The sequence below is a fragment of the Malurus melanocephalus genome, unplaced genomic scaffold (genome assembly GCF_030028575.1).
Source record: "Malurus melanocephalus ecotype Western Australia unplaced genomic scaffold, MMel_1.1 scaffold_207, whole genome shotgun sequence".
NCBI classification, from domain to species: Eukaryota; Metazoa; Chordata; class Aves; order Passeriformes; family Maluridae; genus Malurus; species Malurus melanocephalus.
The window spans coordinates 369,150-387,117 of record NW_026623439.1 but is presented as its reverse complement, the minus strand read 5'-3'; the positions used below and the strand labels follow the sequence as shown (position 1 = coordinate 387,117).

At 44.0% G+C, this 17,968-nt stretch overlaps 1 protein-coding gene across 1 annotated transcript; it reads left to right on the top strand.

Annotated features, from left to right (window-relative positions):
* Positions 1-2,705: 2,705 nt before the first annotated feature.
* On the top strand, positions 2,706-17,968 carry TSPAN15 (tetraspanin 15). The gene is made up of 8 exons (XM_057373753.1): positions 2,706-2,862; positions 7,397-7,582; positions 9,107-9,181; positions 10,567-10,662; positions 12,235-12,351; positions 15,253-15,300; positions 16,707-16,823; positions 17,075-17,968. Exons 1-8 carry the CDS (start codon positions 2,767-2,769, stop codon positions 17,225-17,227), a joined length of 888 nt encoding a protein of 295 aa, XP_057229736.1. The 5' UTR covers positions 2,706-2,766; the 3' UTR covers positions 17,228-17,968.

Genomic DNA, 17,968 nt, shown 5'->3' with positions numbered 1-17,968 from the left:
GAAAGCAGAATGTAAGCAAGTGCTTAGGAAAAGGGCTGCACTTAGTGACCCTTCAAAGGTGGAGCTGTAGCCTGTCTCGGCTGACTTTGAAGATGGTCAAGGTGCCCAGGTTTCCTAGCAACCTTCTTCTGAACCATCTGCCCCAGTCCCTGACCTGTTAATCGGGTGATAATTGAAGAGCAGCCACCCTTTGGCCAACATTTCATCATACGAGGCAGGAGGGGTTTGCTTTCCTTTCTCCACACCCACACCTTTTATTCGTTTGCTGGTTGAGCATTGACAAAGTTATCATCCTGGAGCCCAGCCAATGCTTTAGTGTGTGCTATCAGCCTTTTGACTGGAAAACTGGGGCGATTTTTGACATAGGCAGGCTCCAGATTCCTCAGGGAAAGTTACATTTGCCTGAGGCTGCTGGTAAAACCCACCTCACTGCTGGTTTTGGAGTTAAACTGGAGAAAGGGACTTCCTGAGAGCAGGGGCTTTGGGTTTGTCTGCTTTCACTGCTGTTTTTATTATGGGCAGGATTGTCAAGGCCAAATGTTACTGTGCTGAGTCACCAGTCCCAGGTCTGAGCAAAGGGTGAGGGATGCAAACCAAAGATGCACTTCTGCAAGGTCAGGAAAGGTGGTTAAGGGGTGTTTCATGTTTTGGAAATGTAATACAAGGTAATACAGGCAGGAAAGGCTTTAATTGTATTGCAAGTTTGACTCTGCTACAGGAGGAAGAACCTTTGTCCAGGGAACAATTCTGAGAGCAGGATGTGAGGACCATGAGCATCCACCTTGGGTGGGGCAAAGTGCAGCTGCCCTGCAGCTTCATCAGCCACACGTGGGCTGCAGGGAAGCAGCAAAAGTGCCTCTGGTAGCACTGAAAAGCTTGGGTCTTTCTGACATGGTTTGGTGCAGGGCTAGTTGTGGTTCACTTCCTTTCTGCAGAACTCCTGAAGACCTGGACCAAATGCTCTGCAGTCTTTTGATGACTGTCTTTAGGACAATACCTCAAGACGTGTGAGGAAATGTGAAAGTTACTTATCTTTAATATGAACAAAACCACAGCCAGCTGAGCTGTTGGATGGTCCCAAGAGCAGATGTTGTAATGCACAATGTGCCTGACTCAGGTGTGGAAAACTGCAGCCCTGGACTGAGGGGGAGAGAACAGAACCATGACAGACCCTCAGACAGTTCATAACATCTTACTTTAACCACTATTTAACCATAGTTGTTTCCAGAAATCTTGCCACTTCTATAGCCTAAGTCTGGGATTCAGGAAAAGAAAGGGATTAGTCTATTATTTTCATGCAGTTTCATAACAGGAACCTGTTTTGATACATTGGCTCAGCCGTGAGGGAAAACAACAGGAAAACGGACACTCCTTTACTCACTCACTCCCTATCCAGCAGGAGGTGGACTGAAATTTTATCGCGGGAACCAGCACAAATCACCAGGTAAGATATTAAAAAAGTCAAACCAGAACAGTTAATTTAGGTAAATACTCAAACGAGGAGGATGCCTAAGTGTCAGGAACATTATTGGATGTGAATGACGCCCATGAGACATGAAGAACAGGTGACAGACTCTAATTCCCAGCGACTCTGTGACATGTGATGGGATTTCCAGCCTGCGTGTCATTGCTGAGTGTCAGGGATATTTGCAGATCTCTCTGAAAATTGAAGTTGTTGTTATTTTAGAGGATGAATGCTCTAGGAGAAACATTAGAGGTGAAGAGCTGTTCTGTTGCTGGGAGTGTCCTGGGCTGGATTATTTGTTGCCCAAGAGCAGAATGTGGTAGCGCTGCCTGCAAAATCAATGGGGTTTTTAAAAATAGAATTATCCAACGATATTTTTAGCCTTTATGGAGGAGGTTTTGGTGTATTGTGTGACCTAAAGAAATGATGTGTGACTGCTTAGACCATGCTTGCATGCGGCTCGGAGGTTTTTCAGTCTCTTTGCTAGGTAACTTAAGGATAAATGCTGCCCCACTTCATCTCCTCTGACACCAGACACTGATTTTCAACACCATCTGTCTCTGTTCCAGGCCAGGATGAAACAACCAACTCTGTGACAGTTGTCTGCCGCTTTGAATGAGACTTTTTCTTCCCCCAGGGGAAAATAGCCCTTTGTGGGAGAGGAGTGCAGCGCTGCGGGCTTGAAAAGGCTTATTTCATCTGGGAGGCATGAATGGCGTTTGCAGTTCATGATCGCTGTGTCAGACCCATCGCCGAGCCGCGGACAGACGCCGGTGCGGGCACAGAAAGCGGCCAGGGCGATATTCCCGTGAGCTGCTATTATCGGCACCCTCTGTGCGTGGACAGCCGTGTGGGTGTTACAAATAAAAGGAAAACGCGCCGGTAACGCTTCCCCGTGCTGCTACGGGGTGTAGGGATTCTGCCTGGCCGTGTTTGCGGATGCTCGACCGACTGCAGCAGCTTTCTGTGGATGTCTCTTTGTCCCGGCTGCTTTAATGGCGATGGCAGAGGTTTGGGGATGCGCGCCGGGCTCCGGCAGCGCTGCCTGTTGGAGCAGCCCGATCTCCCTCTCCTGACGCCTCGGGCTGGGGGCTAATCCCGACCGAGGATTGCAATGAAAAAAAGCCAAGAAAGACGAAAGGAGAAGGCGCGGCCAGAGCTGGCCCGTCGCTGGCGCCCTCAGCCCGCGCTGTCCGCGCTGCCGGAAGCGGCGGCGCCCCCGGGCCCGCCCGGCGGGGTGGCCGGGAAGGGGCGGAGGGCCCGGCGGGGCGGCGGCAGCAGCAGGTGCCGCGGGAGGGACCATGGCGGCGGGGGACCCGGAGCAGGCGCGCTACTGCGGGCGGCTCTCCTATCTGTGCCTCAAGCTCACCCTCATCACCTACTCCACCACCTTCTGGGTGAGCGGCGCTGCCGGGGCTGTGGGGGGCTCGGCCGGGAGCGGGGAGCCGCGGTTTAGCAATGGATGGATGTTTCCGCGGCTGAGGTGGCGGCTGGCACGCCCGTGGCTGAGGGTGCAGCGCCCCGTCCTTCCCGAGGGACCGACGAACTGGTTTTGGCAGGGCTTGGAAGTTTGGCAGGTAAAAAAATCATTCTTGCGCGGATGAAAATGCAGCTCTGTCCCTCAGGAGAGGTGGGCAAATAGAGCCTTTGCCCTACAGCGTCACTCCTCGGTGCGGTGGGTGAGTCCTTTCTGAGCCTTGGCAGGGTGAGGCTGCCCGGCTTTTGGCTTTACAGGTGTGTGCCACTTGCTGTCCTCATCCAGGTGTGTGGTAAAGCCGTAAAGCCCCAGCTGATGGCTCCAGGTTGTGATCACTGACTTCAAACATGTGGTAAATCCACACACACCCAGCACCCCGAGCTGGAAGGAGCCCTTGGGGCTCTTTGTGAGCCCTCTTTGTAAGCACCATGATTTTAAAAGACTCTGGGATAGTGGGAAGATGTTGGCTTCAGGTGGTGCTGATGCCAGAGATGCTCAGGTGGGGTTTCTTTCTGGCATTTTTGGTTTAAACACCGCTGAAGTTCTAGTTTGGCTGCTCTGCTTCTGTCTGACACGGTATTTACCAGTTAGGAGCATAAGGCTTTTGGTTTGCTGCGTGGGAGAAGAGGCTTAGAACCACCAGGTTTGACAGTGAGTGCCAGATGCAAGCTATGATTTAATGAACAAAGATTGAGACGTGAGATGTTTGAGTGTAATTCAGGCTTTTTGGGATCTTGGGTATCTTTTGTCATAGCAGACAAACGAGCCCTTGGGTTTAGGCCCTTGTTGCGCTTGTGTTCCTCCTCAGCTATTCTGCAACTGTGAGTTTCAGAAAAGGGAAATTTAAATTTGCTGTGTTATTTTTCAAACCCTTTTTTTTTGCAGCGTGTCCTTGGAGGAGGACCGTGCATGTTGTCTGCTCCGCGTTGTCTGTTGGCAGCCAGGGCCCTTGCTGGTGGGATGTAAACATTCATCTGGTGGCAGAGAAAGGGCGCTCCTGAAACCATTCTCAGAGCACCCACAGAGAACAAAGCCTCTTTGAGGCAGCCCGAGGATTTCATTTACTCTTTGTAGTCGCTCGCTCTGGATTTTCAATGCTCTGCCCTCGTTTAGAAGCAGAGCTTCCATTTGTTGGCCCTGCCGGGAGATGGTTTGCTGCTGGAGGGAGAAGGATGGGGGCTGCCAGAGGGGGAAGGAAGGATGGGGAATGACGGGGGATTGCTCTGGGAAGGCTGGCACTGGGCAGTGTCCTCCTGGCGCTGGAGCTGAACACATGCTGGATTGTGTGAGGCGTGTGGGCTTCGCTCTTGGAATTTTCTTTTATTCCAGCTTACCGAAGCAGATCTCATCAGCTGTAAATGTCAGTCGCCTGGTTCTCTTTTCAGCACTGTTATTCTTGCTGAGTTTGTTGGTTTTTGGTGGGTTGTTTTTTTTTTTTATTTTTAATTAGTGGAAATGAAAAAAAGCTTGGCTGTGGGAGTATTGAATTTTGGGTGGTTTGTGAGGTTTTGCTGCTGTTTGAGGCTTTGACCTGCTGGATGCTGAGTTCATTCAGTTCCCTCCCTGCTGTTGCTGTTCCTCTGGTACATTACGAGTGATGAACGCCCGGATTCCAGTCCCCAGGATGCCTTTAAACCACCAGCAAATAAAAATCAGCCTTATCCAAAGCAGAAAGGAAATGAAAGCATCGCTGGGAGTGTCCAAGGGGGCATTTGCTACAGGCCTTGTGGTCTTCCCCTGTCACCCAGGGCTTTTTAAAGAACTAGTTGTCACTGTCACTTTTCCAGACAGCTCTTTTGCTGTAATGTAGTTTTTCTTGCCCAGCTGAAACAAAATCCAGCATTTTAAACAGAAGGTGCTGTTATTGCGTGGTGGCTTTGTTTAAGAATAAGTACTGTAAATGCAGGGTTAAAGCTTTTGGTTATAAATAAATAAATGCTTCTCCTTTCTCTTGGGAAAGCAGCTTCCATGCGTGCAAAAACCCTGGAGAAATCCCCTGGTATTCGCTGGTGGATGCTCATTTAATGTGAGTCAAGGCAGTTAATTTTTTCCTGTGTACACAGCTGGAATTGCCAGACTGGGAGTTGTTGTGAAGGATTCAGGATGTAAACAGTTGCTGTTCCGGTGGGTTCCCTGCGTAAGAGCTGCATTTCCACCCCCAGGCACAGGAAGGGAGAGCACAGATCAGGGCAGAGATTCGGGTTGCATGACTGCCTCCTTGCCATAAATAATGTCGGTTTGACCATATTGAAGGTTTAAAGGGTTTTCATTAAATGCTTGAAAACCCAGAAGATAATGAAAAGAAAAAATCTTAGAGGGTGTGGGAGCAAAAAAGGGGAAAGGGGTGAAGATGTATGTGTATATGAAGATGATGTGTGTATTTAGGTGTCTTAAGCTCTTAAAGTAGGAAGTGTCTTGTATTTTATTCACTGGCACCTTTGAGTCAAAAAAAATCTAAGATTTCATGTTTTGATGAGAAAAGTATGGTTAAGAAAAAGACATATCAGTAAAAAGTTCCAGTCTTGAAACAATGATCTTCTGAAATGCTGGTAATCCCATCAAGCTATCATACCTGTGGTTTATATCCAGTTTGGGGTTGTTTTGTTTTTTTACTTTTTAAACAAAGAATTTACCAGGCAAGAGTTACAGTTGTTGTGTTTGCAGGAGAATTTAGTTTTGGGGTTTTCTTAATAATTAAAGCCAAATAATAATAGAACTCCTGAGTTGTGTACAAGCGCAGTCACTGATTTTATAATCTGTAATAGGTTTATATGGTGATGAGACTCTTTCCTCAATAGCTGCATGTAAAAATTTCTGATTTGTTTATTTTGTCATCTGCTTGAAAAGGAATCAGTAGTTTATTTATTTTTTAAGAATAAAGCTAGCACTTCAGATTGACCATCTAGTAATTAGACCCCCTAATTACACTTTGACAGTAGAAGCATATCAATGGTAAATTTTTGGTCGCTGTTACTTGTCCAGCATGTTTTCTCTTCTGTCATCATTACTGCATGATTTCTGGATTTGTCAGAGAGGAAGTTACCCTCAATTTGGTCACATTTTAAATAGCTTTAGTATATTTTTTTTTTTTAATGGGTGAAGCCTTCTGAGATTTTTCCCTCTTTAAATGACGAACTTTTGGCACTCCCTACATTTTGTCCTTTGGTGTAACTATTCATTCCAGTGGAAAATCAAGAACTTCCAGTAAGCTGTTATTTATTTTAAGATATCACATAATTAAAAAAGTGTTTCAACCGTTTGGCTCATGAACTTGTAACTTGCATCTTGTGTTCCTCTAGAGCCCTTTGTCCTGGATGTACTGTGTCCTATCCAAAATTAAGAAGTGAAATTAAAAATTAAGAAGTGTAATTAAGACACGTTGGTGTGCAGAGAGCAGACTCGTATTTCCTGTGGCAATGTCAGGTCAGGAAATGGGAATGTTGTTTATCAGATTGCCAAAGTGATTGATTTGTGTCTGGTCTCTTCCCTGAGGATGTGTCTGGCTGTTGGCAGGAAAGTTTTTACACTGCAATTTTCACGATTAAGTATTGTGGCCTATTTTTTATTTTAATTAATTCAGCATAATTCAAAGTGATTTGCAGCACATGGTAGGTTTAATACCAAGTGATTTTGACTTAACTAATGATTTTGATTGAAATATCTTTACCTTGTTGAATGAAATATGTCTCTTCCTATTTCACTTGTCAGCTCTATCTGGTAGTTGCTCAAGAAAGGGATGTAATTTCAAACTTGGGTTTTTTTGGTTTTGGGTTGGTTTTTTTTTTTTTTTTTTTTTTTTTTAATCAGGTGCCTTTCCTCTGATGGCAGAAGGAGTGGAGGTGTAGAAAATACCTGACTGTTTTTACTGAGCCTAAATACAGTAAGAGTTAATATGAAGGGATAGATAGAATTTGGGATGTTTGCAGACCACCTTAGCAACTGTGTTATGTTAGAGAGACATAAATATTTCTTTGTATTTATACACACAGAGAGGAATCTATATTTCTGTATAGTTATACACACAGAGAGAAATCTATATTTCTGTATATTTATACATGCAGAGAGGGACAGACAGACACAGAAAGGCAGAACGTTAATGCCATGGCAGGTGCTCATGTATGTAATATATATGATCTCAGATGGGTAATAAATGACATTTCAATCAGTGACATATATTTTGATTTGTTTAACTTCCAGAATGTTAAAACATGATGAAATATATTTTTGGAATTTAACAAGTTAAGTTTTTTTTCTGACTCTGCCCTTTTTCTGCTTTAGTTTTTGCAGGTTTTTTTTCATTATTATTTTTATCCAAACTTCTGCTTTGGGTGGTTCATTGTTTATAATGAATCCTGAAGTGAGCAGTCAGAGGTTCCTGTATACTCAGAATCTGTCATCTCTGTGTTTACTGGGAGAAAGACTAACATCCATACTTTCCTCTGTTTCTCTTGCAGGTGATCGGAGCCCTTGTCCTCGCCGTCGGGATTTATGCAGAAATTGAAAGACAGAAGTACAAAACTCTAGAAAGTGCCTTTCTAGCCCCAGCAATTATTTTAATACTTTTGGGCATTATAATGTTCCTGGTATCCTTTGTGGGTGTCCTGGCTTCTCTAAGAGACAATTTATGCCTTCTGCAAGCAGTAAGTGTTCGGATTTTTATTGCTGGTTTGCAAAGCTTTTTGCTTTTGCTTTTCAGTGTTTTCTGAATTCATACCCATAACTGTGTCTGCATTGAAAAATATTTTAATGATATTGTTTTTAAAAAAAGAAAATTATTTAATGGCTGTGGTCCCTCCGTCAAGGAGCAGCAGCATTTTCTCTTGCCAGCAACAGGACCGGTGAGATGGACAAACATGTGTAACAAGATGAGATGTGGTTGCAGATGGAAATTGCACCTGTGACTAATTAAAATTCAAGTGTGCAAACTTCGTTTTCACCTTCATAGGATCCCAGAGAGTTTGGGTTGGATGGGACCTTGTAAAAGCCACCTGGTCCAACCCCCCTGCAAGGAGCAGGGACACCAGACTGGGCTGCTCAAAACCCAACCCAACCTGGCCTTGTCATGACAGTTCAGTCTAATGAAATGCTAAATACGTGGTTTGTGATGGAGGGCAAAACCAGAAATAACCATGAATTTTGAAGTTACACTGGAATTTTACTGAGAGCCCCTCTTTTCTTTCCCACTGAGTGTGGTGGTGTGTCAGATGCTAGGAACATTTTGTGTTCCCATTCTGGTAGCAAACCCAGCTGGGTATTCCACAAAGCAAGTCCCTGCTGCCAGCTCCTCAGGCTGATTCCACATTTAGCAGGAGAGGAGGTACCTGTCTGGTGAATTCCTGACACTGATACTGAGCACACAGACGTCAAAACAGCTTTCAGAGGTGAGCATTAGGGATTATTTTCAGATGAGAAATCATAAAACTTCTCTCCTGATGAAGTTCATTGTTAAACAGCATGTTAACAGCATTGTTAAACAGAATTCTGTAAATTCACAGAACCCATCTTTTATGCCTGAAAGGTTGGAAAAATATTTCAAGTGCTGGCACATTGCAGTTCTCTCCCAGTGTTATGGATTTCTTCTAATTTTTCACATTGTGCACACGCTTTGATGCACACGTGCTTGTGTGTGAATGCATTTGTGAGCACCCAGGCAAATAAATGTGGGAAGCAACACACTCAAAGGTACCAAGCTTGGAATTTTGCTTTGATTGAGCACTGCCAATGTGGTAGAAGGTGGTTTGGATTATCCTAAAGTGCTGCTTTATCTACTGATTGAAAGCTAACTGGTTTTGCAGAAAGCATAAAAACATGAGGTTTGATGTAGTTTGCAGCAGCCCATCAATATATTTCTCTTGGAACTGTTGTGGAGAGGAGTATCTTGGCAGGATAATTACATCTAATGGTTTTGAGTCTGTTCAAAGCAGAAAAATAATCTGCTTGCCAATTGGGCAAAACCCAGAATAACTGAAATGAGGATGAAAAGCTTTCTTGTGACATGGACAGTTTTAAGGGAACAAAATCACAATTTTTTATCTTTCTTTAAAATGCCATCTCATCTGCTGAAATTGTCTGCTGGCAATTGAATGCTAGACTTAAGGGCACTGATGGGAAAAATAATTTGAGTTGTTCTGTCTAATGACTTCCTTGCCCTTGTTTTCCTGCAGTTCATGTACATCCTTGGGATCTGCCTGCTGATCGAGCTGACAGGGGGAGTGGTGGCTCTGATCTTCAGGAACCAGGTGAACTGCTCACTTTAGGTTTGGCTATTATCCAGCTGTTAAAATTGTCACCTGAGCACTAATTAATAGAGATCTGAAGACAGGTCCAGGTTTTTCAGGGTCTTCAGGGTTCAGCAATGGTAGGGTTTGCCCCCGTTCTGGGTATGAATTCCAGATTAAAGAACCTGGAGAAAATCTGGCAACTACTAATGTGCAATGCAGGCAAAATGAGTTTTCAGCTCTTCGTGTATTACAAAATGCTTTCTCCTGTTTTGCCATCTGGGTCTGACTGCTAATTTGGGAGGTTTCCAGATGGATTTGGAGGCTGTTGTTTGTTAGTGGCCAAAATGTTTTGCCTCAGTTAAAGGACAGCTCTTCCCTGCCCATGTCCATAAACAACGTAACTGATTTATATCAGAGACTCCATCGTTGACAAACATGCTATAACTCCATTAAACCCTTGATTTTTCTAAACAAAAAGCAGCAGCCTGCTTTTTTTTTCAGTTAGAAATGCTTTAAAACATAGAAGTATTCATTATGGCAAATATTAGATTTCTGTGCTTCAATTTATTTTTCTAATCTGGTGAAACGTGAGCATTAAAAGGAGATGCTGAATAATAAGACACCTCTCCCTGCTCCAATCCTGCTGAGCTCATTTTCACAAAAAGAAGCCATGCCTACTATGTTACACATGATGTTAAAAAAAAAAAAGCTTTGAAAAAGATTTTTAAAAAAATATACTCGCTCTTTGTTACTTTCAAGTGGTATTTTGTTCTCCCTAGCTAGTGTTTTGTTCTTACTCTGTGCTGGACTGAAGCAGGGGAGCTTCACATATTTCTCAAAACAACATCTGTAGAACATACAGATACACTTTTTTTTTCAGCTTAAGGTGGAATAAAGTTCTTTACTTGGCAGTTATGGACTCATGAAATCAAATTAGAGGAGAATTCATGGAAAATAAGTTTTGTGGAAGGTGGTGACACAGCCAAGTCTTGTCACTCAGGGCATGGTGCAGAACACAGAGCCAAGATCCACCACCCAAACCCACTGCTCTGTCACCCAAAAGATGATGGGGGTCCCCAGTGGGAGGGATCCTGCCTGGGGATAACAGGAGCATCTCTGGGAGATGCTTGGAGAGTCTCAGCAGAGAGGAGTGTCGAAATGTTGGCACTTCCCAGCCCAAACCCAGCAGTGAGGCTGCATCTGTAGAGGAGAACAGATGGCTGGTCCCTGCAGGGCTGTGCTAAGGTGTGTTTTTAACTAGACTGTAGGGTTTTTTCTAAAAAAAAAGGAAAAAAAAGCCTTTCCTTTTGTGCTTGTCAGTTACACTTGTCACTTGAACCTGCTCGTCTAATTTTGTTCCAGCCCATGCAACCTGTCAATCTTGTTTTCCTTTTGCTTTTTAGACAATCAAATTTTTGAATGATAACATCAGAAGAGGAATTGAGAATTACTATGATGATTTAGACTTCAAGAACATCATGGATTCTGTTCAAAAGCGGGTTTGTTGTGGTGGTTTTTTTTTTTCCCTTGGTTAAATTCAGGCACAGCTGTAAGTTTTTCCAGTGATGTGATAATCAAGTTGTTCTTGATGAGGGGAAGGAGATCTCTTGTGTCATCATTTATGGTTTTGTTAATGAGGTCAGGGCTCATCCAGCATTCCAGGTGGCCTTTAAAACCATCTTAGACCACTGCAAAAAGCAAGGGCCAAAATGCAGCTTTTGCCTTTGCAGGTGCAGTTGAGATGCTTGAAGTCAGACCCTACAAACACAGAGGTTTAGAGAATCCACAGCTGGATTCAGACAGATTCAGCCTGAATTCCACCCACAGCATTTCAGCTGGCTGGTCCAAGAGGTGGAGAAGCATTTTGTTAACAGGAGGCGTCAGATGAAGAGAGGGGAGGTGGCATTTGTGCTGTCACAACCTGGGCCGTTGTTGTGTGGTTGCAACTTTAACAAGGTGGTTAATCCAAGGGAATGCCCAAGCAAGTGTATCCACGTGTAATTAAAATTAAGAAATTATGGTGAGCCCAGCTGAGCATTACTTAATGGCTCGTGGCATTGACTCACAGCCTTTTTTTTTTTTTTTTTTAACAAGGCTGATGTGTTGAAATGTTTATTGGGTTATTGAAGAGTTCTGCCATGCAGTTCAGAGGCTGTAGAAGAAGCAAAAAGTGTTCAGAAATGTGATGTCAGGGCCCATCTGATGTCCATGACTGTGCCAAGCAATGGTTATTTTTAAAAAAATTGACTTTAGAAGTGTTACATATATTCTAGGACATCATTATGGAGATGGCAGCCTGCTATGAAAAACAGAGTTAGCATGGAAAGTCTGTCAAAAGCAAGCCATCCTGAGGAAATTTTGTCATTAGACTTCATAATGCTTTAAAGTTTCCATGCACTGCCCAAATTTATGGGTATGTACAGTGAATATACATTTTAGTGACTGAATGAACTCCTCCTTTTCCCTTCGTTGACATTATAAAGTGAATATTTACATGAAGTCAGTGTAAACTTACAGCATTTGTTTGCCAGATTTTAGTTCTTCTAAATCACTCCCACAATGTTTTGGTGAGATTAATTTATGCTTACAGCAACGCTTTTGTCTTTTAGACCCAGTTGGAAATATATTTGTTATCACTACAACAACTGCAGAGGTCGATTACAGGTTGAGATAGAGTCAATGTGAAAGTGTTGCTTAATGCTGTCCAGACCTGGAAAGATCATTTTTCAACTCAGAAAAGATGGGAGGTGGAGCTTGGCACTGAGTGCTTTGCTCTGGCACCCTGAGTTAAAGTTCAGTGAGTGACAGAGGGACATTACCTATATCTTTAATTCTTTTAAATTGTGTTTATCATATGTATTCATACATGCCTTGCTGATAAAATGACATAATTTTTTTTTTTACCTTAGGGCTTTTAAAATTCTTTTATTCTTACTTTGTTTTCTACTTATTCAAAAAGTTAAGATAGATTTTTTTTTCCCTTTTCCTTTTGGAACCCTAAAACCATTTAGGTTGGAGAAGACCTTTAAGATCATTGAATTTCGTTTCTTTTGGTTTTTTTTTTCCTGCAGTTTAAGTGCTGTGGTGGGGAGGATTATAGGGATTGGTCCCAAAATGTGTACCACGACTGTGGAGCTCCAGGACCTCTGGCCTGTGGGGTGCCCTACACTTGCTGCATCAGGAACAAGGTAAATCCTGGCATCTCTGCATCGCTGCTGTTGGCTTGAAAAGGTACCTGACTTTGGGAAGTCTGGGGTCAGAAGCAAAGGGAAATGGGTCCTTTCCTCTCCTAAGGGATCTGCGGGTCTTGACAGCTTGAAAATGAGAAAATAATGGATTAGATGTGTTGGCTGTGGTCTGTTTTACTGACCCCCTTCCCAGCCCTGGAAGGGATATTGGGAGCTCCTCTAATCTCATGGCTCACCTCAGCCAGAGCTGCTTAAAATTCAGATTTGCTGGTGTTTTCCTCGGAGTTTGCTGCTCCAGCTTTGCCAGGAAGCCTGGGAACTGATTGCTACTTCCATGGGTCAGAGTGATGTGCTCCAGCTGATGTGGGAGTTAAAAACCAAACAGAACGACCTCATCATCTCCAGAATAATCCAAAAATGTGGGCAGCTAACCTTAGGGTCAGGGCATGCTTGTGGGCACAGGTCTGGGCTGGAGCTGCTGCTCTGCCCTAACCCATCCTTGAAAACTGCCTGCCTCTAAAATCCTGGAAGGATTGGAGTTGGGACCAGTTTCTCAGTCTGTGATGAGCTGGTGTTAACTGGTGCTGACAGCACTAGGAGCAGGCATTGATCTTCATGTAAACGTGTTTTAATTAAATTTTGTAATTCGCTGCTCTTTGTCTGAGGGATGCATGTAATGCTTAATTTGATAAAGAACTATTCCTCAACTTTTCCAGCACAGGCAGTCCCTGCCTTCTTGGGTTTTGGCCTTTAGTCTGAGCACGAGGCAGAGAAATTGGGTGCGTTTGAGAGTAGAGCTCATGATGGGCATCCTGGTTTGGGCTTCCCTTTCAACATCTGCCTTGAGCATGGCTGTTTAATTAGAAAAAGGGAAAATAAACGCAAGGGTTGTGTCAGTAATCCTGCTAGGTGTTGCTGAGAAATGTGTGTGTCGCTGGAAGGTGTTTATTGCATGTGCCTGCACATTTCTGGTGCGTGAGAAAGGGTCTGTTTAAACTTGTGGTGGGGTTTGTTTTATTCTCAGAATCCAAACAGTTGTGCTCTGAGTCTTGGGTGTTTGAGAGGAAGAATGTGTATGTGAAAGCAGCACCTGCTGATCTGCAGCTGCGGGAGCAGAACAACTCAGGATTTTACCTTCAGGAAAGGGAAAGCACTAAAAGAAAACTTCTCCAAGAAAAACAGGGAGGATGGGGATGGGGATKGGCTGGATTAGGTTGCATGTAGATTAAGCTCAGGGAAGTGAATTGAAAGGCAGGGAGCAGCCCAGATTGAAGTGTGGTTCACGCAGAGGCTGCAGCACGTGAGGGCTCATGGCTGTGCCAAGGGAGATGCCATTGCCGGGTTCAGTGGAGTCCGGGTGGCGCCGCACGGGAGCTCCGGCTCCGGGGCTGTGTGTGCACAGCTGCCTCGGCCAAAAAACAACCTGAAGGTGCATCCATCTTGTGTGTTTGACAAAGGCTTCCAAATACAGGCTGGCTTCTGTCCTGGAGAGCTGCAGATACGGTTTGTGATTACCCACGGGCTTCGTAGTCAGGAAAGCTCGGGCTGATGTTGGGGGCTGGATTCTGATCCTCTGTAAAAGCTGATACGAGCCAGTTCTAAAGGAACTATGTGTAAGTCAAATTATTTATTAAAGACTTACTCTAGTGTAGCAGATAAAAATCAGTCCCCAATGGCTATAATCCTCCTTTTCCAGTACATTTATCTCCTCTGCGTGCATTTACTTGTGCCATGATGTCCTGTTAGCAAATTCCACGTTTAAAATTAAATGGTGGGACTGCATTCCTTGTGGTCACAGATTTTGGGGGTGACCACATGTCAGTTAGTCAGGCTCCAGCAGTTTAGGGAACCTGAAATCACTCACAGCCAACACAACATGCTGATGCCTGATACTGATGTTGACTTCCAGTTGTATTTATTACTTGTGTTGGCAGATGGGTACCCCACCGTTTCCCAGCAGCCCTGAGGAACAGTCTGAGCTTTTTCTCAGTCTGAACCATTTTTGTCAGTCAGTTGTGCATTCAAGATGAGAGCCCAGCCTTTTGTGAGGCTTCAAAACTTAGACCTTAAATGGTCTTCAAAGTCCCTTCCAACCTAAACTATTCTAGGATTATAAGAATGTATATCAACAATGCAGGGTTCATTCTGCCTTATTTTCCTCATTTCCATATTCTCATTTCCCTCCATATCTTTGGCTTTGTTCGCTGCTTCCTTTGCTGGTGGGCTTTGCCTTGGATGGTTTGTAAGTGGAGGATGGTATTTTCAGGCCAGGCTAGGTAGAACCTTGGAACCTTGGAAAATATTACGTGGCTACAGAAAATGCATCAGTAATCTGTGGGGAATGCAAGCACTCAGGCTCTTTTAAATAGATGTGTTTTATATTCCCACGTATAATGGTACATAAAATTATAGTGTAATAGATTTAGTCTTGGTAAAAGCGTGCACAGTATTGAAAGTTATTTGAAGTTGAAGGTATTTCTGAGCTTGAATTTGACACCTGTTGGCACGAAGGCTGTGTTAACCCCTGTTTTTGTTTTGTTGTTTTCTTTTTTTAATAAGATGTGTTAAGTTATTAAGGCTTTAAAATGAAACCCAGCTGTTCATCCTGTGGGGACAGCTGTGTCACACAGCTCTGCCATAGCTCGCTGTGGTTGCTGGTGCCACACTGGTTTTGGTGAATGGAAATGGTTCACATGTCTAGTGTTGTGACATGTGACAATCCTCATTTCTCTAAAATCATGTAGAGTTCTAACTAAACCTGGCACTGGGGCTGATGGAAGGAACTGGTGTTGGGCTGGGAAATAACCCTGTCATTGCGTTTATACCAGCTGGGTGAAAATAATGCATTTGTGATTTTAATTTTCTGCTGCTGCAGTTCATGTTTGCTGTTTTTCTTTTCAGACAGACATTATCAACACCATGTGTGGATACAAAACCATCGACCAAGAGGTAACACAGCCAGTGCCCACCCTGTCCTGGCAGGGGGTGCTGCTTCTCTCTATTTTTTTGGGTCTGTTATAAAAGTGTCTTCTGTGTGCTTTAATCTGCCATGCAGTTAAATCAGCAGTTAAAGTGGGTTGGTTTTTTTTCCCCTGGAATAATTTCCACATATTAGAAAAAACTAATCTTGTTTGATTTTTGTATCTTCCCTTCTTTGTATTTTCCATGATTCCTTGTTTGCTGACAACTTCCTTGAGCTAATGTCACAATTAATGCACAAAAAGCTGCTTTCATACTTTTAAGCAGTGACTGAGTTGGGGAAAGCTTTTAGTACTTAAAAGCCAAAGTTTGTCACTGAGCAAAATTGGCATTGATAATGTCAATGAAAACTCAGCTGTTCCTAAGTATTTTGTGTCTGGGTGTTTTATTTTTAAGCCTACGATAGTTATTCCTGGAAGAGGAGTGGGGCTTCCCTGGTTGTTCTGGCTGCCTTCTCCTCCCTTCAGGAGCGGGATGGGGCTTCCTCCTCCAGCTTTGCCTTTTGGGAATAGACTCCAGAGCAGAGACTGCCAGCTCAAGGCAGCAATTTCGGAGTGATTAAGGAGGAAATCGGTAATTGGATCTGCCCCGAGTTCTCCTCTCCTGCCTGTGGATCGCTGGGGCAGGGCAGGGCGGGGGCTGGTCTGACAAAGCCCCTCTCCCCAGCTCATTTGAGGCACTTGGAGCACAATGCCCACCTCGGTTGTTGGTTTTTGGGATTACTGGTTATCTTTACACACAACTTGTCTTCATTTAGATTCATTGATTTATGGCTTAATCACCTGAACGCTCCAGCCGGGTTGTGACATGGGAGCACTTCAGCCTACGCTCAACTTTACCCCATTCATCTGCTTAAGACCCTCTGCAGCCTCAAGTGCTTTCCACATTATGGGCTGGGGTCACAGAGCAGCACAGCTTGCAGGACTGAATCCCAAATCCTCTTGTTCCTGCCCTTTTTAGGGTCTTTTGCAAAGCACTTGGTCCACGATTTATATTTTTCCACTGCTGTATTTTCAGCTTGGAGGCAGAGATGAAAGCTAAAGAGAGAATTCTTTGCTTTCCAAGTGGTCTTAAATGAGACTTTGGTGCATTTCTTGTAGAAAAATAGCTGCAAAACCAGCTTTAAGACAATGAAATAACTTATTCAGGTGTAGAATAACTTTTAAAAATTAGAATCATTTGTTCTGATGTGAAACAGCTTAACAACAGGTGGAAGAGTTAGTCATGAGGTCTTTGTTAAACTCAATGGGTTTAAAGAGGCGGGAAGGCAAACCAAATACACCTTGAAAATTTCAATTTCCCTGAACTTTTGAGTTGCCACGTGTCTCACACAGCAGTGGAACCTCCTGTTGAACTCTAACTCTGGTGTTTTGCAGCGCTTGAGCGTCCAGCATGTCATCTACGTCCGAGGGTGCACGAATGCAGTGCTCATCTGGTTTTTGGACAACTACAGCATCATGGCTGGCGTGCTGCTGGGCATATTGCTGCCCCAGGTAATGGGATGTGAAATCTCATTTGATTGTAATCATAATTTTCTTTTTGAATTTAAAGTAACTGAGAAGCTGAGGTGTCATTGTGGTCACTTAATAGCATTACCGTGGCATGTTGTAGAATTTGGTGGGGTAATTTGCTTTTTGCTTGGGGTTTTTTTTGAGTCCTCCCCTGGCTGTGTCCACGGAGGCTTTCTAACGCTCCAGATGAGCTGTCTGTGCTATCTGACTGGGGCTGTCCCTCCCCTCTGCAGTTCCTGGGTGTGCTGCTGTCCCTGCTGTACATCACCCGGGTGGAGGACATCATCACGGAGCACAAGCTGAGCGAGAGCCTCTTCGAAGACACGCGCCACAGATCTGCCCCCGAGTTCACCGGAGCCGGCTGCTGCATGTGCTACCCGGGGTGAGCTGGGGAACCTGAAACGCAGCTGAAGCCAGGCAAAGCCAGCAGTTTCAGTTGGTGCTGGCTGCTCCAGACTGTGGGGGTGGCAAGCCGGCCAGCAGCCGGGGCTGGGTGTGCCCCAGGACACACCGGAGAGGCCCCGCGCTGCCGGCGGGGTTGCGGTGCTGCCGCTGTGGGGTCTGTGGATCATTAAATCTCCTTTTGAGTGATTGCAGAGTGAGAACAGCCAAAAAAAAAACTGCTCTGATCTGAAGATGGGAAGATCTGAACGTCGATTTCTAGCAAGTGTCTTTGCATCTTGGGATGTTGTATTTAAGTGTTTGTCCTTTCCCAACTTTATTTTCTTACTCCTTCCAAGAGAGATTTCTTAGTGATCCAAATGGTGAATATTAAACATGTTTAATAATGGGTTTTTATGCTAATCATGATGAATCTACTGACAATAATGGATGTGATGATGATCGCTTTCATTGCTCAGTCTTCTGTGCCTTTTAATCATGGGGCAAATGCCAATGTCAAATCAGTCAGGTAATGCTTGATATATTTTTTAAGGCAATTTATTACAGTCTGGCTTTTGTATAAACTTACAGGATGTTTGAGTCTTGGATGTACTGTATTTTTCCCCTCTAATAAATTAACTAGATGATTGATGACTTTCTATTTTTTTTGAGTTCTGTATGTCAAGATGTTTCTAAAATAATTTGTCAAAATAAAAGTTGTTTTTCTTAAAAAAGGAAAGCACATA

What these genes read in the sequence shown, in the direction of transcription:
- TSPAN15 (XM_057373753.1), top strand. Translation starts at nt 2,767, where the DNA reads ATGGCGGCGGGGGACCCGGAGCAGGCGCGCTACTGCGGGCGGCTCTCC. An exon ending in CTCTGATCTTCAGGAACCAG is followed by an intron (nt 9,182 to 10,566) that starts GTGAACTGCTCA and finishes TTTGCTTTTTAG; the next exon opens with ACAATCAAATTTTTGAATGA. An exon ending in TGGATTCTGTTCAAAAGCGG is followed by an intron (nt 10,663 to 12,234) that starts GTTTGTTGTGGT and finishes TTTTTCCTGCAG; the next exon opens with TTTAAGTGCTGTGGTGGGGA.